This window comes from Trachemys scripta, chromosome 14 (assembly GCF_013100865.1).
Source record: "Trachemys scripta elegans isolate TJP31775 chromosome 14, CAS_Tse_1.0, whole genome shotgun sequence".
NCBI classification, from domain to species: Eukaryota; Metazoa; Chordata; order Testudines; family Emydidae; genus Trachemys; species Trachemys scripta.
Window position 1 is genome coordinate 34,308,119 of NC_048311.1, and position 23,740 is coordinate 34,331,858.

A 23,740-nucleotide genomic window follows, 5' to 3' on the forward strand; every position below is an offset into this window, starting at 1 on the left:
TGGTTGCAAGTAGATTGATAAAAGCACTTTACAAGTGAGAGGTCAGCAACTCAGGGAACCTGAATTCCATTTCTGCAAGCTCAGATGCCCAAGCCATGGAGGCAAGGCATGAATGTGCAGCGTATACGAGAACAAGCAGCTTTACTCTGAATGGCTCATCTGTGTTTGGTGAATCTCCAGGGCCAAATTCAGCTGTCCATTCTCATTATGGCCTCTAGGTCCCAGAAGTGGGCACTTGTAGCCAACAGCTCACCAACAGTCACTTAACTGACAGTTCCTCAAGTTCTCCTGTGCTAGGGAAGGTTTGAAGTTCTAGTAGTTGAAGATTTTTAAAGCAATCATCTCACCAACACTCCCCCACCCTATGAAACCTCCGCATATTTGCCACCAACCTGATGGAGCTGCTGCTGCAGGTCACGATTTTCTGTCACTATTGCAACCTGAGCTTCCAGGTCCCGATGAACCGACCTGTACCCAAAATTAGGAGAGCCAATCAGAGTCAGGCAGGGTAGACTGCTTCCTGCCAAGTACAGCCAGAGGCCTGCAGGAAAAGAGGGGGAAAGGAAATATGGCAGACAAGGGAAGTGACCATGGTAGCCTCCAACACTTGCTCTTATTCAATGATTTTCATTTCTTTTAAAAGCTTTACTAGATTTACAGGAATGGCAAGTAGTCATGACACAAAGCAAGCGGACAGGAAACAGAGATGCTTCCTTATGGACAGCTTAGCCTTGCGGAGCCCTGGAGAGCCCTCTGCCACGGCTGGCTCTGGCTCTCTACACTTGTTACTGTGTGTGCTCTGGGGGACAACGTGGCTTTGGCACTCTGAGGGGGGTCTCATCAGCGACTCTCCCAAGGGTAACCACTATCATTTCGACAAGCCTAATACACTGTACACAGCAGCTCTACCCGTGAAGACTCCAAACATAACCCTAAATGGCTAGTATCCAGTAAAGAAAGGCCACACAGGAAATACCTTGGAGAGATGTGTCTGCAGCATTCTCTTCAGTGACTGGAAAGAGAGCTCTTGATCCCCTAGGCCCTGGAGATCTGCACAGCAATCCTGACTCAGTTTCCATTCTTCCCCCCCCCCCCCCCCCCCCAACACAGGCAGATACTCTGGAAACATGGCTATTTCAATGCTCCCCTAGAGAGATATCACATCTGAACAGCAACATGCAACCAAAAAATCTGTCCATCTACAAAACAATCATCCTTAATGCTGCCCCTCCCACCTTCTAGCAGATCTGCCCTCTTGAAACAGAGGACTATGCAGCATATTCTGCGCCGTGTCATCCGCCCCCAAGCCTGCACTGAGGGGCTGTTCCTCCCTGCGTGGAGCCAAAGGCCCACTGCACTGGCAGCAACAGGACTAAGCGCCATTCTGGACCTCACCCCTGTGATATTTTTACACTTCTGTTTCTCCTTACTACAGGTGGGAGTGAGCAGCTCCCTTATCGTATCTCTCAACTGCCAGTAGCTTGTGTGCAAGGGAAACTGGCTCAGTGCATCACTATCTAAAGGTAACATCGTGCACTGTGGTAATCAGGTCACTGGTGTCAGCTGTTATGAAAGGGTTTGAATAACATCCCTCCAATTTCTCTAAGTAAGCAGCAGATACCCTGGCAAAGAACAGCCTCATCTTTAGCACGAGCTCTTTTCCCTCTCAGACTTTTCCCGGGTTTTTGTGGTTGGGAAGTTCTGTAACTTTTTCATTGGAGTTCTCCACAAACTTTGAATGGAATGAGTGCATGTGTGCAGACGGCCTTGCCTTTTCTCTGAAGCTTATAATGGTTTTCAGACCTTCTCCACCAGGCAAGAAAAAAAACCCATACCATAGCAGGGGCACAAGCCCAATTTCACCCCCCGCCCCCAGGTTACATCTAAAAACCTCTTGGACTGAGAGCTAGTAAGTCACATTACCCAGTCCTGAGGGCAGAGTCTGCAAGAGATGGCACCATGAAGACTCTGAACAATCGCATTGGCTGGCTCTGGCCAGTGAATTCCTACAAGATTGTTACCAATAGGGCAGGTACAAATGATCGCATCCACTCTTCCCCTTGAACATCACCAGAGGGTAAATTAAACTGCTCCTATTTATAGCACAGCACAATCCAATTTCCTGGGACTCCCAGTCTCCAAACAAAGATACTGGAGAGCTCCTCTTCATTCTTCCAACTCTAGTCACAAGAGAAACATACCCTAAAGCCCCAGGGAAACCCAAACCCTGCCAGATATAAACGGAATTAGGGTCTGGTGTCATGCAACCAGGAAGGCAGTTCACAAGCCCAGGCCTGGTTCTCAGGCACGTCACAGCGTTTGTAAGATGGAAGGTGGAAGAGCGCCCAGAGGTGCTATTAAGCTATGGCTGAAGGGAGCCTGACAGGCCACTTGCTGGACAGAAGCTGATGTAAGGGAACTGCTTGCTCTCTGCTAAGCAGGGCACATGTGAGTCCTAACAACAGAGGCATTTTCCCAGCCCACAAGTCACACACAGAACACAGCAGAGAAGCTATAGCTTAAAAACCACCTAGTCCCTGAATAGACGCAGGTTTCCTAATTCAGACCAAGAGCACTTCCAAGAATGCCTTGAGTAAGAGGCTGCCGATTCACCGCCTGTTCCTGTAACACACGCCCCACCCCCACAGCACCACAAAGCCAGCCGCCTCCCCAGGGCCACTTTCAGTTACACCTTCCAGTTCAAGAATGGCAACTGCCCATACCACAGCCTGATTGGAGGCTGCTCCCCAAGCCTACCACACCCACTGAGCCTGGGAGGAACTTCTGGATGCTGTCCACACAGGGAGCCCCTGAAATCCACAGAAACACATGAGCTGTGCAGAGATCCAGCATGTCCCACAATCATTTTTGATTTACTAGAGCAGATTCCCAGATAGGGCCGGTCTGGTAACAGCACATATGGGATCCAGAGCTGGGGTTGGGGCAAAAACTTGATGGCAGGAACCCACCTGCCAAGCTGGGGTTGTGATTAAAGGGAGAATCTAGTCACCTCCCTCTCTCACGTAGCCAAGGGAGGGAACCCTGCAGCCCTTGTTGTGGCCTTGGCTTTGTGACTGTGCCAGGAGGAGATTGCTCACACAATGACTCACTTTTCCAGGAGAGGAAAGGCAGAGTTTTCCAGCCCTCTGGCAATAAAGCACCTTCATCTAGGTCCCAAAGGACACACACCTGATCACCTGACACTGGAGCAGGAGACAACAGCTCCTCATCTCACCAGGTCAGGAACTGCCACCACTGCGTGTTTGCACTCAGGCACGGGCCATGGAAATCTCCTTAGGTACAAAACTGACATTTCCCATGCACACTGGCGCTGCAACTGTGTAAGCTATAAGAGCACTCAGCCTTACTCAGGGCAAGTTCAGTCACAGCAGCAGTGGGAAAGCTCGTGCAACACTGTCTGTATGGACACCAAGTGCTTGCCCGGGGCTTGCCCGGCCGAAACACAGTAGCATAGAAGTGCCAGGTCCTATAAGAGATTAAAGGGTGCCTTCCTCTGAAGCCTGTCAAAGGAAATAAGATGTCCAGCTGCTGCTGAGAAGCAGGGAGAATTGGGGTTGATCCCACACCCTGTTCCAAGACCCAAACTCTAAGCTTGATTATTTCAAACTCTGCCTCTGAGGTCCCCTCCTGCTTCTCCTCTTTCAGCCCACTCTCAGCCCTGAGCATCATTCTGCTGCCTAGGGTCACAGTAGAACAAGTCAGGTGAATCACAGATCAGCCAAAGGGTGAACCATACCAGAAATGGGGACTGGAGACGGCCCCTCTAGCACCCAGAAGGGAAAACAAGATCTAAATGGCTGACACGCCACGTTTCTTCAGGTTTACATCTTCCCCAGCACTGATCCTGCTGAAGCTCAAGAGACTCCTTTGCTCCTGCGCAATGATAACATAACAAATCGACCTCTAAGCCCAGGTGCATGGAAAGGCTTTGGCTTCTTTCTAAGAAGGCAAATCCCATGTGGTAAAGAACTGCTCCACAGGAACATTTCGGTTCCTTGGAAAAGCAATGCATTCCTTCCTAGCTCACCACTCTATGCCTGCCCTGGGGAATCTCACTTGCAGACTTGCATTGTCCAGCAGCAGGAGTATTCCATAGACACCTGAGCAGGTCATTCCTGGACATCAAAACACCCACTGCTACCCAGTCAAGCAGGCTCAGGTTCTTCTGAACGGATACATCTAGTCTAGGCCCATCTGTAAGCATTCTCCTGTACAGGTACTACAAGCAGTGTAATCTGTGGCATAGGTATTGCATACACAGGTTAGAGGACCTGCTGCTAAAAAGGTCTGCAGCTGTCTCCACTAATGCTCTCACCACTGGTAGCACAGATATGGAAAAACACACATTTCTTAGTCAAGAGAAGGCTTTAGTCAGCAGCTTCCTCTCCCATCACCTCTGAACCCTCTTCCGAGCAGCCCTGCAGGAACCAGGGTAGATAGTGGCATTCCCACAATCATTAACAGCCAGTGTCTTCAGACAGGCAGACATCCTCCAAAAACTGCAGGCCCTGGCCTTTGGGACGTGGTGTTACTGGCTCAAGGGACTAACTGCACCGTTCCACTGTTCTAATTGGATTTATGCTGCAGACAATGTGCAGGCCCCTCAGCAGAGTGCAAAACTGAGTCTTGAAACAAACATGAACACCGGACTAGATCTTGCATGCAATGACCCTGTAGTTGTCTCGAGGGGAGGGTGCCCCACCACATGACCTGGCAAAACTCCCAGCTCTACTTGAGGAGGACTGGAATAGCAGCGGGTGCTGTGGATTGGGGTTGAAGGCCATCAGCAGAGCTGAGTGAAACCAAGGACTCGAATAGCAGGGATATCAAAGATTTCCTGTGGGACCATGGCTTAATCTCTCTGGGCCTATATTCCCCATGTGCAAGATGGATAGAATACTTTCCTACATCACAGGGATGCTGCAAAGATAAGTCGTGAATATTTGTGAGGTCAGATGCTATGGGATAGAGCTGTATAATAACCTAGAGAGACAGAAAAGCTGTTTGCAAAGAGGAGAGCTGAACTCCACACACAGCAGTCCTACGTACCAAAGCACACAACAATTAAAGAGACTTCCTACCGACACTCAACTATGAAAACCACTCATGAACTGCAAACAATTTACAACTACGTATGTACAACTACTTGGAGAGCAGGAGAGTATGGGTCTCACTGCTCTGGCAGGAGACTACAGAGGAGCTGAAGAAAGTGAGGAATTTATGCCCCAATCTGAGCAGTGTTGGATTTGTGGGAATTGGACATGCCCGCAGCTACCAACTACTGCTCAGAAAAGTTCTGTAGCCACACGGGTTGGCACATGACTCCTTGCAGCGGAACTGTGGAAGCAATCTCTTAGGGACTCCCTTTAAGAGATCACATGTATTTGCCTACTCATCTCTACTTATTCTGCCATGCTGGTCTCTGTGTGCTGAACTCTCTTGTACAGCAGAGGGAGATGTATATCCAGCCCTCCGTTAGGTTTGTAAAGATGGTCAGGGACCCATCCTCATGGGGGCCTAGATACCCCAGAACATTGGAATCACTGCTGGCTCACTGTGACTCCTGTTTACACTGAAGATCCTGCCAATTTCCTGCACTCCAATCCCTTTCACATCCTTACAACAAGACTAATTGCATCACTTCCTGTTCTGTAAACCGGTTAGATCAGTGCAACAGGAAACTGAGAAACTATGAATCAGAACTGCTATCACTGTCATGAGTAGAACCAGATGCCTCTTCTCCCCCACCAAGTGTAGTCTGAACCACTCTCTTCCCCCCCACCTACATGTCTGAGAGAGGTAAAGTAATTTTGTAATTTACTACAGTGCACGATTTCCCCACACCATGATTCCTCTACCCTAAACTTCTATGAAGAGGCCAGCTCAAAGGAACAGGGAGCTCAGTCCATCCTTGACTTTTACTCAAAGTGCAAATAATTAAGAACTGTTAAATAATGCATCTGAAGAAGTGAGGCTCTTACCCACGAAAGCTTATGCTCCCAATACTTCTGTTAGTCTTAAAGGTGCCACAGGACCCTCTGCTGCTTGTTAAATAATAATTGCTTCTAGTCACTACTGACTTGGGACTGGACTGGAACTGAATCAGAATCCTAGAGATGAGAGACCAATTTCCATCCTCAGTCCCCTGAACCATCCAGATGTATGCATGTTTTGGACCTAGTATATTGTGACAGGGACATATGGCTTAGAACTGGATGAAGCCCCCACCCAGCCTCTCATTGGCCTGATGCTCTGTATCTATGCTAACCTTCAATCTCTCTACAGAAGGCCTCCTAAGGACAGGCTGTCTCACCTTTAGCGTGGAAAGTCCATCCATTCCTGGAGTACTCCTGCAGTTGGACCCTGTCTTGCTGGCCAAGGCAGCACACCTCGTTGTAAAACTGATGTGCAATGTAAACATAGGCAGCAGGAATGGCACCTGCCACCCCTTTGGCACCAAAGAACCCATTCACCTCCGGTGAGGCCAGTAGAATCCGATACTCTGCTCTGGTGCCCAGAACGAGATCCATGTAGGCTTGCGTGAGGTTGAAGTAGCCAGTGGTGAGGTATATTCTGGCACCTCGCTCTGCCTCTGTCAGCAACGTCTCTGTGACTCTCTCATCTATTTGAATCCCAAAGGGTTTCATTTGAATTAGTGGATAAATCCAGGTGTCTGGTTCTGGTTTTTGGTCCCTTCCTGCATTAGGTTCTCGCTGGGGCAATAACGGATCTCCTTCTGATCGCCTTCCATGAAAAGTCTGCGTGTGGAGTTCTTGTCGTGTCCTGGCAGCGTTGATCACTTCCATTACTCTCCTATTTGCCACTTCACAATATGCCGTCTTGTCTCCTGAGTGAAAACAAGGAATGACTAACAGAAGATATAGAGCTGTGACACTCAGGCTGAGGCTCGCGAGCCACCAGTGGCTCTTTGAGGTGTCTCCCGCGGCTCTTTGCAGCACATGGTATTAAATCACTGTGCGATTTCATTATTAACCAACCTAAGTTATTAACCAATTGTAGCTGATAAAATAATAATGCTTGGTCAGTCATTTTGCTGTGAGAATAAAGAATAAAGTTTCTGTTGCCTCTCCAAGACCAAAATGTGGACATTAGCACAGCTAGGGCAGCACATGACAGAGGGAGAATAGTCACTTCATAGAGGGAAGACTTGAACGTGGGCAGCACTTCGTGCTCAGTGAGAAGTGAAAAGCCTCCAAGCAGGGCTGGGGCAGAATGGCTGTCCAGGAAAGCTCTGCACCACAACTGCCCTCTGAAGAGGACTGGAAGGTGGCAAAGGCAGCCTGTATTCGCACAGTCTATTTGCACAGGTGGTTTAGTGGGGGAACCCTCAGGAACCAAGTGTCAGTGGAATTTCCAGATGGGGATTTTAGGCAAATGCCGGAGGGAACTAAGAGCCGCTCATTTACTTTTGTACAAAAGGTTCTCTCTGACCTGCAGAGTGCAGACACCAGCCCCATCTGCCCCACAGAACAGTACTCAACTGATGCCACCCTATTCTGCTCAGGTTCTTACACTGCACCCCTCACTGTGGTATCTGAGTGCTGGTAAAGTGCTGTTTACCAAGAGTGCAGTGCCAGATGCAGACCTGATACACCACCCACAACTTCACTGCAGAGCAGAACAATCCCTTGTGAATCAGACTGGGGCTTTCCTTAGGGACTGAAATTTGCTCCAGTCAAAGGATCACAGCAACTTTCTACTGTACTTTATAACAAAGGGATCTCTGGTCTCTTCTGCTGGGACTAGAACTGGGAAAACACACACGTGCAGCCTTAACAAGCCTATGGTGGATCTGTGAATCTCATCGCAATTTGAACTGTGGGTTTGTGAAGGAGACACGTTTGTTCCACCTTCCTCTCCTGCTGAATCCCATTACTTAGAGCCTGTGATTTGACTCAGCAATTTTACCTGTCCTATGAGGAAATGCAAGAGTGCCCTCTACACCCCCACTGGATAGCACTGTCACCCATTACACGCGCTCACACCCAGAGGCCCAACCACATCATGTCATATGGATGAAGGCCTGACTACAGTATTTCAATGTGGCTCAATTCAAAGAGTCTCCCTTTGATTTCACTCAGTTCCCCATGTCTGGTATTCTCCACACTGTAGTGCCACAGAATAACATGCCCCTAAGCAGAAGGGCAGTTCCCAGATCTCCATGGGCTGGGGAAGAAACATTAAACAGCTGCAGACATGGCCTGTTCCTCTCTCAAGGGGAAGGTGACCCTGAGGTCACTTTCAGTGACCCCTGCTGCCCAGTTTAGGAACAGCAACGATAAGCATTAAGTTGACCTATCAAGCCATTGTGGAAGAGAACAGGGAGCTACAAAGTAAGGAGATGTGCATCCTTCGTTCAAGAGAGACCTTTCTTTTTCATCCTCCTTTGGTAGGTTTGGCCTATCTTCTACGTCACTGTGGGCAGGATGAGCTGAAAGCACCCTTTGCTACCACCGTTCTGGGAGCTACACACTACATTTAATATAGCTCTTTAACACTAACTACCGACTGAAGAATGCTCAGGCTTCTCTCTTGGGCTTAAAGATTAGTCCCAGACTCCTAGCAGGGACCAACCTGTAAAGCAAGCTGATGAAGGTTGACAGGGCCCAGAGGGTGTATACTTGCTCCAAACAACCAGCTCAAGTACTAAAGTAATCTACACCCATTGGAAGCAAGTTTCCAAGTGTAAAAGAGCTGTGTCTAGGCAACCGGTCAGTGGGGTGTTAGGCCTGTGAATGATAAACACACTAAGGAGTCTTACTGTAAAAGACTATTTATCTGATTAGATACAGCAAATAAATATTTGCATGCTACCCACCAAAAAGAAGCTCCCAGCTAAAACCTGAGAAGGACTCGGTTCTTTATCAGGCATATTTGCCTCCAGGATTATTCCACACAAAATCAGCCTGCTGAAGGGTTGTCATTGCTCACTGGATCCACCTACTTCTATTACATTTAGCTTTGGAAGCACCACATCGGAATGTTACTGACATTTAAGACATCCTGCTGCCAGGAAGCAGCTTTGCTAGTCGGCAGTTCTTGAACTAGGCTTCCCCATGGAACCTAGCAACAGTCCTGCGTGCCTTGTACTTGAGACCGACTTATGTTTAGTACTGCTTCCATAAGACACAGGGATCCAATGCTCTGAACAATGCACTATGCAATACGTATTCCTGTCCACAGCATAAGCTTTACCCACACACACCCTGTTACCAGAGTACCACATGTCATCTGAAATATTCTCCCCTCTTGTCTGCCCATTCCTCCACCATAGGGTCACTGCCTCCTTCCAATTGGGCACTTATCTGAAAGCCAAGAACACATTTGAGCGCAAAATACTATTCACTGAAAACAGACTGGAGTCACACATACACTCAGGATATTTACAGGGAACTATATTAATATAGCTAAGAATCTTGGAAAGGATACGATCCCTCTGGCTTCAGGGCCTAAATCAATTACTAACTAGTGGGGTTAGGAAGAAACGCACCCTACGGGCTGGTTATTCTATAACTGACTTCTGCGGTTCCTTGCATCTTCCTCTGAAGCAGCTAGCACTGGCTGCTGTCAGAGACAAGATACTGGGCTAGACAGACCTCCAGGCAGATCCAGTCTGGCAATTCCTAGTAATCTTGGTTTGCAACAGGTGGGCTGAAGGGGATTCCCCACACCCAGCTAACCAACATCAAACCCTCAGTGATCCATAAAGTATTTGGAGTCAGACCCACCCCACTCATCTCTTCCCATTGTTATTCCCTCCTTCACCTGGACCATATCACCCTCATATTACAGGTCAGATAACTTTATCATACCTTGGTAAGGATGCACCATCCCCTCCATCATCTGGACTGTATCATCTGGCTGTAACTGCAGTGACACATCTCCAATTGCATCCACTAGTTCAGTGAAGAAATCGGCGATCTCCGGAGAGTCCTGTAGGAACACATAGCGGTCCTGCCGATTGGTGAAGTACGAGTCACTCAAGTTTGCGCTGGGGGAGGGGAGGAGAGGAGGGTAAGAATGCCAGGATAAAGAGAACAACCACATGATCCTCATCACGTATCTCATTGCACAGGCCCAGATACAGCTGAAGAATTACAATACAAAATGCCCTGATTTCGCTTTTTAAAGAACATTCCCCAACAAGAGTGATATTTATTTTTTGTATTATCCTAGCACCTAGGAGCCCTATTCATTGACCTGGACACCATTGCACTAGGCACTGTACAAACACAGAACAGGAGGACTGGCCCAAACAACTTACAATGCACTCCCTAACTTGGTGCAGCTAATGTGGAAGAGAGCCACAAAAGCAAGATGCAAAGAGGTTTCCCTCTGAATCCTGGGACAGTTGCAACACCATAGCGCTCACTAAGGTACAAGCAGGTTCCAGATGAAAACAATGCCATCAGCATGTGTCTCAAGACCAGCAATATGCATTTTCAGCTCTAACAGTGCTGCTTCTTTACCACATCCCTGACTGGACCACTCTCTGTAACTCTAGTCAGGATGACAGGAATTCCCCCTCACCCAAATGCGGCACAAAATACTTATAAGGATGGACAGAGCCAGGACTCACCCACTCAGGATCACGTTATCATCAAAGAGGTAAACCTTGATGTGCTGCAGCCCGATGGTTTCGTTGAAACGCTCAGGGATTAAACGTTTGAGAAGCCCACGCAGATTTGGAGTGTGGAAGAGGGATACACGGACTTGCTCTGGAAACCTTCTCAGCAGTGGAAGTAACATGGTTCGAGAGTTCTTCCTGCCTGTGAGACAGATGGGAATAGTTATACATGGAGCCACTTTTCTACCACACCACCAGATCTGCCAGACAGGACCCCAACAAGAGGGCAAAATAGACCCCTTCTTCCCCCCGCCCCCAAGCTGGAAGCTGCCTTCCCTAGGATCTGTTGCTTTATTTGCTTGACATTTTGAGAGGGTTTCTTGTTTTAAGAGAGGATTTATTTGCATTTTATATTAATGTTATCATGATGTAACCAGCATTCCAAGGCCACTGGTGGGTGGGCTTTATAAACTACTTAGCAGGATGATCACATTCATGCTTCTTCCCCTGGCTACATGTAACAGTAACTGAACTGGAGTGAGGATTTACAGCACCACCACTTCTGCCAACTCCAACCCTCCTTTACAAGGTGAAGGAGCAGAAGGGTGGGGGGGGGGGGAGCAAATGCCACTGACAGGAACTGGCTTTGGTGGGGCTGCGTGGATGTAACTGAGGGCAGGATTTGACTCAGCTAGTTTAACTTTCCTGTCATTTATTTTCTGAAGCAATACTACCATGTTGGAAAGTTACCTGAGAATACAAAGCGACTGTATTTTGATGATCTGTGGTTCATAGCAAAACAGAGCTGGTTTTAGAAGAGGGCAGATTTTAAATCTTTGGGTCTGATAAACTATTTTTTAGAGCGAGGACCTCCAAGCTCATCTGACCAATCCAGTTTGCTTGCTGTAAAAGAGCCTTTGAAGTGGGCAGGAGGGACACCCCATAATACCTACCTCGAGATCCCCTTGTGAAATCTAGGAGAATGGAAACTCTGAAGTCAGAGGGCCCACTTGCCTGCAGTGACCTCTCCAGTGTTTCTTCTATGCAATCCACCTGAGGGGAAAGAGCCACACTGCACATTACACAGAGAAAGTGAAACTTTCCAGTGATCAATCTTTCTGATTTAGACCTAACCTCTTTGGGGCAGCGACCCTGCCTCTTTTTTAATACATCAAGCACTAACAACATCTCGGGCATCAAAAACAACAAGGGTATAGATTTTGTCTGCACACAAAGCCATGATTCAAGCCTCTTAACTCCAGTTATGCACAGCAGAGAGTCCAACCTCACTCCTAGATCAGAGACTTCCACTGCCATCCAAAAGGGGAGGGAGCAGTTCCCATGAGCTGCAGAACTTGTTCTGCTCCTATTATGAGCAAATTAAAGTCCTGTGTACAAGTCTTAAATCAGTTACAGATCCACAGAGGAAGCCAAACAAATCAACATCCAAGACAATCTGCCCACCTGCTGGACTTGTCCTCATAGTGGGAATTTGTAGTTCAAGCTACAGAATAATTTCAGGGCTCAAGATTTCTGCTCAAAGCTCTTTGTAGAGAAAAGCCTTGTTTCCAGTAGGGCAAGACAGGGAGCAGAGAAGGTAAAGCAACATGAGGCAAAACAGTGACCTCCCCCTTGCTACGACAGGCTGACAAGAAGTTGTATGCATACAGATCACACTCATTGCACCTGCATGCAGTACACAGGGGACACACGATACAGACTACCACATTAGCATCACTAAAACTACTTCCACTCTTTTGAAGGCAAGTGCTAATGTGTGGGTACCAGCAACCCTACAGTAGGAGAAAATCTGCAGAAACTGTGCCAATAACTTTTAACCCCATTTTGGGCCCCACACTACAAGAAGGATGTGGAAATATTGGAAAGAGTCCAGCGGAGGGCAACAAAAATGATTAGGGGTCTGAAGCACATGAGTTATGAGGAGCGGCTGAGGGAACTGGGATTGTTTAGTCTCCAGAAGAGAAGAATGAGGGGGGATTTGATAGCTGCTTTCAACTACCCGAAGGGAGGTTCCAAAGAGGATGGAGCTCGGCTGTTCTCAGTGGTGGCAGATGACAGAACAAGGAGCAATGGTCTCAAGTTGAAGTGGGGGAGGCCTAGGCTGGATATTAGGAAACATTTCACTAGGAGGGTGGTGAAGCACTGGAATGCGTTACCTAGGGAGGTGGTGGAATCTCCTTCCTTGGAGGTTTTTAAGGCCCGGCTTGACAAAGCCCTGGCTGGGATGATTTAGTTGGGGATTGGTCCTGCTTTGAGCAGGGGGTTGGACTAGATACCTCCTGAGGTCCCTTCCAACCCTGATATTCTATGATTCTAGGATTCTACCCATCCAGATTCATGGCATGTGTGACAGTTCCTTAGATCAGTAATAGGTTTACACCACATGCTCCCTGAGCCTGTCCTTCAAGTGCCCTTTCTGCATGCCAAGCCTATGTGCAGTCTGAAGCCATGCTGAAAGGCTCCCAAGCTAGAGGACGGAAGCATAGGGAAAGTCTGAATCCAGGTGCTCAGATGGACACCCCATTCTAGCTAGCGCAAAGGTGAATGCACGGGCACCTACCCCATTCTAGCTAGCGCAAAGGTGAATGCACGGGGCACCTACCCCATTCTAGCTAGCGCAAAGGTGAATGCACGGGGCACCTACCCAAGTAGGTATTTTTTCAAGCCTCCATCCATACTTACCAGCTCCTGTTCTAGGAGTCCTGTTCCAAGGTACAGCGAAGCCACCACCACTCGCTGCTTGGCTGCCTTTATCTGTTCCTGAGGACAGTGAAAGAGGAAAACAAGTGCACGTTCACAGGCTGAGCTGTGATTTCATAAACACTCTTGGTTCTACAGAGAACACCAAATCCCTTTCGTAGCCCTGTCAGCTACAGAATTAAGCCACAGACAAGCAGCAGAGGTTCACAATGGGACACATTTAACTTCAACCAGTTTAGAGGGGTTTGACTTTCCCTCCTTCAGTGTTACCCAAGTATTTATTTTTATTCTCCAATTCATAAAGGCACCAATTGCTAAGTGTCAAAACAAGAATGTGTGAAAAATAGGCTCTTCCCCATCTGCAAACCCCAACCCCAAACTACCTCACTCAGGTGAAAGTCTGAGAAGGTCATCACAGGTTCTGTCAGACAAACAGGAACATTCTAGCAAGGATATTATACACCTCCCGCCCACAGACATCCATACAGGACAGCAGTTCTCAAACTGTGAGTCAGGACCCCAAGGTGGATAGCAACCCCATTTTAATGGGGTCACCAGGGCTGGCGTTAGACTTGCTGGGGCCCAGAGCTGAAGCCAAGGTCTGAGTCCCACTCCTGGGACAGAAGTCCATGGGCTTCTTTGGCTTCAGCCCTGGGTGATAGGACTCAGGCTACAGGTCCCCTGCCCAAGACTGAAGCCCTTGGACTTCAGCTTTGGTCCCCCCTCCCCCCGGAGCAGCAGGGCTCGGACGGCCTCAGGGTTCTGTCCCCACTTCTGGGGTCGTGTAGTAATTTTTGTTGTCAGAAAGGAGTCACAGTGCAATGATATTTGAGAACCCCTGATTTAGGGACTCTTCAGGAAAGCCCTCACTCAGTGCAGTGGGGAAATGCAAGGAGAAAGGCAGGTCTTGGGCGGCCAGGATGCAAATCACGTAGGGGCTTTATAGAGCAATTTCAACACCTTTACATCCACATTCCCATCCAGAAATAAGCAGGAAATCAATGCAGCCTCCGGAAAAGTGGGTAACTTGCTCCCTGGAGCTACCACCAATAAGCATTCAGGGCACAGGAGGCACTCTGCACCACCTGAAACTTCAACAGAGCGAGGCTTTTTCCTTCTGGGGTCATTTTAACTCCCTTAATTCCTATCCTAATGCTTTGTTTCTGGACAAGAGGGCAAGATTCATGTCTTCCCCAGGATTCAATGCTGCTGCATTCCTTGGCCAGGACCAGCCAGTGAGCTTGATATTCCTGTATCCTCCCCTTCAAGGGCTCAAGTTTCCATCCTGCCCACAGACTGAGCCTCCATGCCTCTGGGCATCAGAGTTTCTAACCTGCCCGTCAGTGCTCCCCCAGACCCCGCCCCAGCCCCGTCCCCGCTCCACCCCTGCTTCTTCCCAGTCCGCATCTTCCCACCCAGTTCTGCCCCTCTCCCGAGCGTACTGTGCCCTCGCTCCTCCCCCCCAGCACCTCCTGATGCCACGAAACAGCTCATTTGCGGCAAGCACTGGGGGGTGGGTGCTGATCCGTGGGGCCGCAGGTGGGCAGAAGGTGCTGGGGGGAGGAAGAGCACCCACCATTTTTTCCCGTGGGTTCTCCACCCACAGAGTCAGCGCCTATGCCTCTGGGTGCTTTCACTTGTCCCACACAGAGGTTAAATGTGGCATTTGCCAGTAGCATCTCTCCTCCAGCGCTGACTTTACAAAGGAAGGCCTGTCTGTGGAAGCTCCTGGAGGTCCTACTGACTCATTCATCGATCTGGCCAATCCTGTTCCCCAATAACTTACAAGTCATAAGGCAATCCTAACACTGTCATTTTAAGAACTCCGCATCCCTACGTTTGAGAATTTCTGAAATGTAGGGTTGCTAATTTTAACAGTGACAAGATCCAAACAATCAAACTGAGCAAGGAAATTCTCATACCAGCCCTGTTGCATGTCTGAGGAGAGATACATTATGGAACCTGCATACCAGCCACATTAACAGCTGCCCCCGCCTCCCCACATGCATGCTGGAAGCACACAACTCACCTTCATGAGCTCATAGAATTCAGTTGGGGAGGAGAGCACCTGGATGTGAGAGCTGGAGACCCCAAACTCTGGAACCAGGTTCCTGATCCACTGGAACCTGTGCGCCCCCTCAGGACAAACGCAGAACGATGGGGCTGTGACCTGAGGAACCGCAGGGGTGAGCAATGGGGCCACCAGCAGCCATGATGATCTGGCAAAGGAAAGACAGATTGAGGAATTCTGCATGATGGAATTGCAGTTCCTACAAACGCCGTCCAGGTACATGAGCAAAGGCGAGGTCTTTCCAGTAGAGACCGGGAATTGTTAGTGCCATTATACAAGGCACTGGTGAGACCTCATCTGGAATACTATGTGCGGTCCTACATGTTTAAGAAAGATTATTTCAAACTGCAACAGGTGCAGAGAAGAGCTACTAGAGTGATCCAAGGAATGGAAAACCTACCTTAGGAGAGGAGACTCAAAGACCTTGGCTTGTTTAGCCTAACCAAACAAAGGCTGAGGGGAGAGCTGATCGCTCTCTATAAATACATCAGAAGGATAAATACCAGGGAGGGAGAGGAGTTACTTAATTCAAACGCCAATATGGACACAAGAACAAACGGACAGAAACTGGCCATCAACAAGTTCAGGCTTGAAATTATACGAAGGTTTCTAACCATCAGAGGAGTGAGCTCTGGAACAGACTTCCAACAGGAGCAGTGGGGGGCAAAAAATCTAACTGGTTTCAAGCTTGATAAATTTATGGAGGGGATGGTATGATAAGACTGCCTACAATAGCATATAGCCAATCTGCGACTGCTAGCAGCAAATATCCCCAAAGGCTGGTGATGGAACACTAGATGGGGAGGACTCCGAGTTACTACAGAGAATTCCTTCTCAGGGGTATGGCTGGTTGGTCTTGCCCACATGCTCAGGGTCTAACTGATCGCCATATTTGGAGTCGGGAAGGAATTTCCCCTCAGGCCAGATTAGCAGAGACCCTCAGGGGTTTTCACCTTCCGTCTGTAGCATGGGGCATGGGTCACTTGCCGGTTTAAACTACTGTAAATGGTGGATTCTCAGTAACTTGAAGTCTTTAAATCATGATTTGAGGACGTCAGTAACTCAGCAAGAGGTTCGGGGTCTATTACAGGAGGGGTGGGTGACGTTCTGTGGCCTGCGATGTGCAGGATGTCAGCCTAGATGATCATGATGGTCCCTTCTGGCCTTAAAGTCTGTAAGTCTATGCAAGTGGGCCTGCAGCATTACACATCTCAGGGATGTTAAGACTGCCTTTCACCTCTGTCTGTCACAGCAGGATCACCAGAGCTACATGTGGAAGGAAACTACGAGCAAAAGAGAGGAAGGCAGACCTGAATATCAATGACTCCCCTGGATTCCACAAAGGGAGAGGCTCCCTGAGGGGCAGCAGAGCAGACATGCAAAGAGGAAGAAAGACAATGAATGGCACTGAGAGCAGAAACAGACACTTAGCCGTCCGCAACCTTTCAGAAGTGCTGTGCCGAGTCTTCATTTATTCACTCTAATTTAAGGTTTCGCGTGCCAGTAATACATTTTAACATTTTTAGAAGGTCTCTTTCTACAAGTCTATAATATATAACCAAACTATTGTTGTATGCAAAGTAAATAAGGTTTTTAAAATGTTTAAGAAGCTTCCTTTAAAATTAAATTAAAATCCAGAGCCCCTCAGAACGGTGGCCAGGACCCGGGCAGTGTGAGTGCCACTGAAAATCAGCTCGCATGCCGCCTTTGGCACGTGTGCCATAGGTTGCCTACCCCTGCACTAGAGGAACAAATGGAGGACGCTAACTCCTAGGATTCCCCATTCTAACTCAGCTTTCCAAAGGCTCTCTGCCAACTCTGGGACAAATCACTCCTCTTCATTGCCTTTACTACACAAACATCAGCTTCACTGTGGCCAAACGCTGTTTTCCGTTCTGTTATAGCCACTCTGATTTGTGTCACACACACACACCCCGCACACACACACACACACACACTTCTTATAATCCAATCCAAGAGCTTTATAACCACTTTCACAACTGTGTATGGCCTTTAAGACACATTTTGAATCCACATTTTTAATAAACCAAGTACTTTAGGACTGATCCAGAACAAAATGTATAACACCCAAAGCACCCAACACCAGTCCTAGCAAAGCCACTGAATGCATAATGCTGCAAGCCAGAAACACCACAATCCAGGAACTCCCCTCACTGAAAAACCCAGAGAAAGCTGCCAAGTGCTGAAGTATGCCTCAGATAAAATATAAGAGCTGAAAACTGAATGGGAAGAAACTGCAGCTAACATACAGCGTCACAGAGAACATAAGGGATTGGAAGGAGGAAGTCACGGTTTCACTCACTGAAGCTACAAAGTGTAACTGGAAAATGAGTTGCAGGAAACACTTTTACAAAAAAAAAGTTTCAAAGAACAGTTCAAACTCCTCATATCTTTGAGGAATGGTTAGTCCCTCAGGGCCAACATGCAACCCTGTAATTTTGATCTGCCCTGACACACACTGTCATCTCATACAAAGAAAATCCTCTTGAGTATTACCAGAATTTTATGAGGAACTCCATATTACCACCATCCAAAGCCAAAATGACCACAGGTTCCAGGAAGATAAGATGATTTCACTTATTTACTTCATGATAAAACACTGAATCTTCACAAGGTTGCAAAAGCCCTTGCATAAAAGCCAGACAGTTTGCAGCGGCATTTCCCAAAAAATCCAACAGTTTGCTGCCTATTCATCTCAGTGGAGTCAGCTTGTACAAGAATTCCTAGCAGATCATGCAGACTGAACTTTAACTTAGCAGCCATGAACTGCAGTAATTTGATCTTGAAGAGGAACGGAAACCTTCCCCAAAGGAAAGACATTTTAAAGCACTTCCCTAGCCATTTCCAAAAGCAGCTCCCTATGTGAAATGCATTTTTAAGGGTTGTTTTTTTTAAGTTATTCATCTGCATCCTACAGGAGCTGAGCAGCACCATGCAAGCACATGAAGGTCTTTGCTTACTATGTCCTGCAACGTGACCTACACAGATACAGGCTGAGCAGAGACCCACTGTGATGGCAACAGATTTATCACTGAAGCCAGCTGGGAAATAGGAGGAATCAGGAAGCTTACACTGCCTAAGTTCACACTGGTATGCAGAAATGCTTCACACACACGTATAAGGCCTGGAGAGCCACAATGGAGACAGCACTATAAGCTACTCTTAAATCAGAAAGGCTTATTGACCCCTAGAATTATTCCATAGGAGGTGGTGGCAGCAAATTTTACATGCAACATGACAGCAACTAGCGAATCACACAATCGAGAATCAATATTTTCCTCATTAGACTGCTGGCCAAGCCTGACGCAAACTGCATTTCCCAAAATACATGACAACGGTCTAGAATCAAGTTTCAAAAGGAAATTTTTCAATAGCATTTTTGAGATTTCAAGGAAGTTGTTTCACCGCAGAAAGTCTGAAGACCGAAATTAAACTACGCTCCTCCATAAAAAACCCAGAACTAGGTATGGCTTAATAAATACTCTTCTGGAAATTCTTTGCCACTGTGGGAAAGATTTTACTTTATGCCAGGTTCTCTATGTGTGTTGATAGGCATTGGTTGCCCTTTGTAATCTTCTTTGATGCCTCTAAGATTAAAAATAAAATGTGTAAGTACATCACTTGATCTCTGTAAGCCAGATTTGGTGTTTATAATTTGAGGTGGAGTCTACAGGATTTTATAAGTGGGGCTACAAAACCCTTCAAAGTGAATACAAATTTAGCGCTCGTCAACTGTAACTAACAGCAGTGTATGGAAGCAGATACCTGTACCCAAACCACTGAAAATAGCTCAAGCAACTACCTGCGAATCATCCCAAAAACGTTCTGCCCATACAGCCATTGGAACCCTAAGTTAAAGAGAACCCACTAGAACCCACATTTCCAACAAACCAACAGTATCCAAGAACAGACGGAAAAAACTTTCAAGTCAGTCCACAAACAATGCCGATTTAATCTGAAAAAGAAACCAGAACTAGCAGAGGTAAAACTGAATCTTTTCTGCATAAAATCCATTCCCTATTTATAGATGGGAGTTTTTCTGGACATTCTATTTTTAAGAATTGTGGTTTTGTCATGCAGACTTATACATACTAGAGGGAACTCAGAAGCAACGATTCACTGTAAAACCTCAGCTACAGCACAGGAAATGAACTGAAACTGCAGAATCCAGCTCAGTCCTTTCACCCACACAGAAGTCACCACACAGTGGGATCTGTAAGTTGCTCTTGCCTTGAAATTCAGCACTTGGGTATATACAGTTTCTATAGAGCTTTAAGGGTCAATGGCTGAGTCTGAAAATTGATTTTGTGGTTAAAACGCTGATGCAGCCAACAGGCAGAGAAGCTTGAGAGCAACTTCTTTGAACTGCCAAGACCAAGGAGCAGTGTGATGCTAAACATATGGCCTGTTCTTTTCTTCCCAGACTCTTGCTCTCTCTGTTTTTAAGTCCACCGAGGAGAGAAGCCAGCCACACTCTCACTGGAGTCTATAAGGTCACTTCAGCATTCACAGGTCAAGCTGCTGCTCACCTCCTACCCACTAGAAAAGTATCAGTGAAAGAAGATGCCAGGCGACCAGGGAGGGTAAAGCAGCACACAGGTTGTAAAATGAAAAAAGTCATGTGTGCATTGGCTCATGCTGTGGAAGTTGTACTATTAGAAAAACAAAACACCACCATGAGATGGTTGTGAGAATTTTGGTAAGTGAAATGAAAGTTTCAATGATTCACAGGATAAGAAGATACCCCTCCCCAAACATAACTTACTATATTAAAAATACCAGCAATTAAGTAGACTAAATACAAGAAAGAGATGTGCACCCTTTTGCCCAGGAGACAACATGGAAAGTTAATACTAGAGTTGCTTTGTGAGCCAGATTGAATGCATCCAACCACTTTTTCAACAATTGATTCTTCATGGAAATTGGCAACAGAAATTGTGGCTTGGTTGCCACTTAAGAAATCTTTAAGTAAGTTTTAAGTATCAAGAGATGGCAAACAACGACTTCCTTATTCAAAAGCTGCCCCCATCTCTTGGCCAAGAGGTGGGGGCAGCTTTTGAATAAGGAACTCATTGTTCACCATCTCTTGATAATAAATCTTTAAGTAAGTTTACTGTACCCAAGTGAATTGGTGAGAACAGAATAGTCAGAACATCTGTGGAGACAAGGTCAGATAGTTATGAGAATGTAACAAACTTCCTGTAATACGAGCAGCAGATGGTCTTTCCCAAATAATGCAAGACTCTCAACTATCCAAGACAATTTAAAGACTTTAAAATTCTTGTACATTGCAAAAAGGCATCAGTAGCAGTTATTGCTAGTGTTGGCACTCAGTCTCCAACTGGATGGTGTAGGTATCTAACAGAAATACACTGGTGGAAAAGTAGCCAACTCGCCAGTTACTACAAAACATGACACCACACGTTAAAAAAGCAAGAGTCTTCAGCAAGGTTCATTCTATCTGATGCCTCCATTTAGTGGATGAATGAAGGAAATGTAGCCTTCTGTCATGTACCTCTCATGGATGCCCCACACACCTTGTGTAAGTGACCAGCTGGTGAGTGTTACTGTTTAAACATATAATAACTACACTCCTATTGTACAAGTGCCAACATTTTTAGTGAGGAGCTTTTCCTGCCCCTGATATGCTAACTGCAGAGCATTATCAGCAGGAGATTTCTGCTAAAGTCAAAGTTCATCTGAACTTGAGAATAGCACAATATATGGTATTCTACAAGAATTTATGGCTGCAGAGCTTGGAATGTCAGTATGCAATCTGCCCAGAGTAAAGGGCAGCATGTGGCCATCTTATGCTCCAACACAAGAGAGCAAAAGGGTAGAGGATGAACCACAACATGGCTCTAATTCAGCAATCACTTCTTTATACTTAATTTAGATGCAAAAACGTTAAAGATAGAGACACAAAATGCTGTACCCAACTTCAGGGGAAATGAAAAAATAAAGAAAACTGGATGCCTCCCTTCAAGATACGGATATGATTTGAGGATATAAGGAATGCTGATTTTTCTTAATATGAATCAGATTTGGAGACTGTGCATGGAATTATCCCAGATGAAATCTCAGAAAGCAGGGTAATAAGACGCACATAGTGCCAGAAAAAAGGTAATTGCTAAAGGGCTTTGTTTCAAAACCATGCCATATACAGTGAGGCAGCTGGCCTATGCTCTGTAAATGCTTCATTTACAATTCCTCTCAGTAATAATTTATATCCTGAGACTCTGCATTCCCCCTTTTTTTGGGAGGGGGATGAGGGGGGTGTCATTCAGTAACAGGAGGCTCCTCTGAAAACAGCAAGATCTCAAGAGACTGTGACAATGCAGAATCTTGCAGATGTGTCTTTGGATTGCCTGGAAGCTGTACAGTATTGTAACTTCTTCTAAAACTAAATATTTGCTCAAGAATCCAAACAAGAGTCCAACCAAAATCAGGCATAAGCTTTCCTAAATTAAATTTCCTTTTCTTGATCTCTCCAGAGGAAGTCACCTTCCACAAGATTAGGCCAGCAGCTCTCAAATTGGGCTTCCTGGTGATCTGCCAAAGGAATGAATTTAATAACTGGGGGAATGGGCTGTTGCGAATGGAAGGCAAGTGTTACCAAGGAATCCACAGAATGAAAAAGAGTTGGAGATGCCATGGATTAGGCCAAACCTGGGAGTCCAAAAAGATCACTACATTATTCTGCCCTACTCTAGAGGGATTTTTGTTAGCTAGGCGTAGATTTGGAATTTGAGATGATACTGAGTTTTTAGTCAAAAGACACTGCAAGAAGCTCCAGAGATGGCGAGCAGGAACACACATGCCAGATAAAATAAACACTGATCTGTAGCCCAAAACAATCAGATCCTTTTAGAGTTTAAAAGAGATGTCATTCTTTTCCGATTACCCATTAGTTTGCATAATCACTCACGCTACAGATTTCTGTTTATTACTAGGGACAGCGAGCATCAGCAGTGTCACAACAAGGAACGGTCTCCTCAGGTTTCTGGACTACTCTGCACTCCAGCGCATCAGCTAATGCATCAAATACACTCAGTATCTGCATTTCTTTCTATTCAGATGCTGTGATTTTGACACAGAAATGTTTAGTAAATTTCACAGCAGGGTTGTGAGGAAAAAGAAATCAAGTCACAGAAAGGGCAGTGTTGGAGAGCAAGACCCCCTGGCCCGGCTCCTCGCTCTGGGTGTAGCAGCCAGGCAGGTGGGGTCAGAGCCGCTCAGGTGTGGCTGGGCTTCCCCTCCATGAACGGAGGCGGAAGGGCGGGCAAGGCGAAGCGGAGGGACAGTTGCTGCTCGGGTGGGGGCCAATTCAAACGCGCTTTCCCGGACAGTCCCAAGAGTTCACAGACTTCGCGCGTATCCAGCGCTCCGCGATAAGCCCGAGGCCTTGCTTCAAACGCGCCGTCCCCGTGGGCTCTGGGCGCCTCAGACACGCCCCGGCGGGAGGCAGGTCCCGTCCCCATTGCCCAGCCAACGCTGCCACGGGCTGCCGGCTCGTCCGCCCCGCCGCGCCGCGCCCCAGGAGCCGGCCCCGTGTTCCCGCGCCCGGCGCCGGCCGGCTCGCAGCGCGGGCAGGGAACGGGAACGGGCCCGGGCCACCCTTACCTCCGGGAGCGCCGGTCCCGGCCGAGGGACAGCCGGTCCGACAGGCGCCCGAGCAGCGCGGCCAGGCCCAGCCTCCCGTGAGGCAGCAGGCCCAAGAGCCGCCGCCACAACACGGGACCGCCGGCCGCCGCCATGGAGACTAGGCTACTTCCGCTTCCGGCCGCCGCCATGGAAACCTCGCTACTTCCGCTTCCGGCCGCCACGGGGCGAACAAGCCACCGCCTTCAAAAGCGAAAACTTTATTTGGGGCGCGAGGCACGGACACGGTCCCCCCTGCGCAGCCGGGCCCGGCCCGGACGCCTGGGTTCCGTTCCTAACCTGCCCCCCCCCCCCCCAGCCTGGGCCCCCCGGGGGCACGGGCCTGCTGCTTCTGTGGGGCCCAGGGGCCGCCGGCCTCCGCATCCCCCGGGGCTGGGCAGGCTAGGCCGAGAGAGGGGCCCAGGCCACAGCCCGTGGGCAGGTCACAGGAAGGAGAGGCCTGGGCAGGCAGCCCCTTCCACAGGCCCGTGGCTCAGCCTGGCAGGGCACCATGAACGCCGGGCCCGTGCTGCGCTCTGCCCGGTCCCCCAGCGGGGCCAGAGTCCTGCTCAAGCCCTCCGTGCTGGACCTGGCGTCCATGGTCCCCCCCGCCACCCCCCCGCCAGCTATGAAACAGTGACACTTGGCCAGTGCGGGGAGGCCTGTGGGCGTGAACA

The 23,740-nt window shown here is 47.9% G+C and overlaps 1 protein-coding gene across 3 annotated transcripts in view; it reads right to left on the reverse strand.

Annotated features, from left to right (window-relative positions):
• Positions 1–23,198, reverse strand: part of PGS1 (phosphatidylglycerophosphate synthase 1) — a 29,630-nt gene extending 6,432 nt beyond the window's left edge. Inside the window, exons 1-8 of one of the 3 annotated variants that reach the window (XM_034789581.1) lie at positions 23,046–23,198; positions 15,360–15,549; positions 13,313–13,390; positions 11,563–11,662; positions 10,622–10,811; positions 9,855–10,033; positions 6,335–6,868; positions 393–541 (exon numbers count right to left, since the gene is read on the reverse strand). In XM_034789581.1, the coding sequence (XP_034645472.1) occupies positions 393–541; positions 6,335–6,868; positions 9,855–10,033; positions 10,622–10,811; positions 11,563–11,662; positions 13,313–13,390; positions 15,360–15,549; positions 23,046–23,179 (1,554 nt within the window). In that variant the 5' untranslated portion in view covers positions 23,180–23,198. The remainder of the gene's footprint in view (positions 1–392; positions 542–6,334; positions 6,869–9,854; positions 10,034–10,621; positions 10,812–11,562; positions 11,663–13,312; positions 13,391–15,359; positions 15,550–23,045) is intronic. The other 2 variants (XM_034789582.1, XR_004648148.1) reach the window with 2 other exon arrangements.
• Between the last annotated feature and the right edge of the window lie 542 nt (positions 23,199–23,740).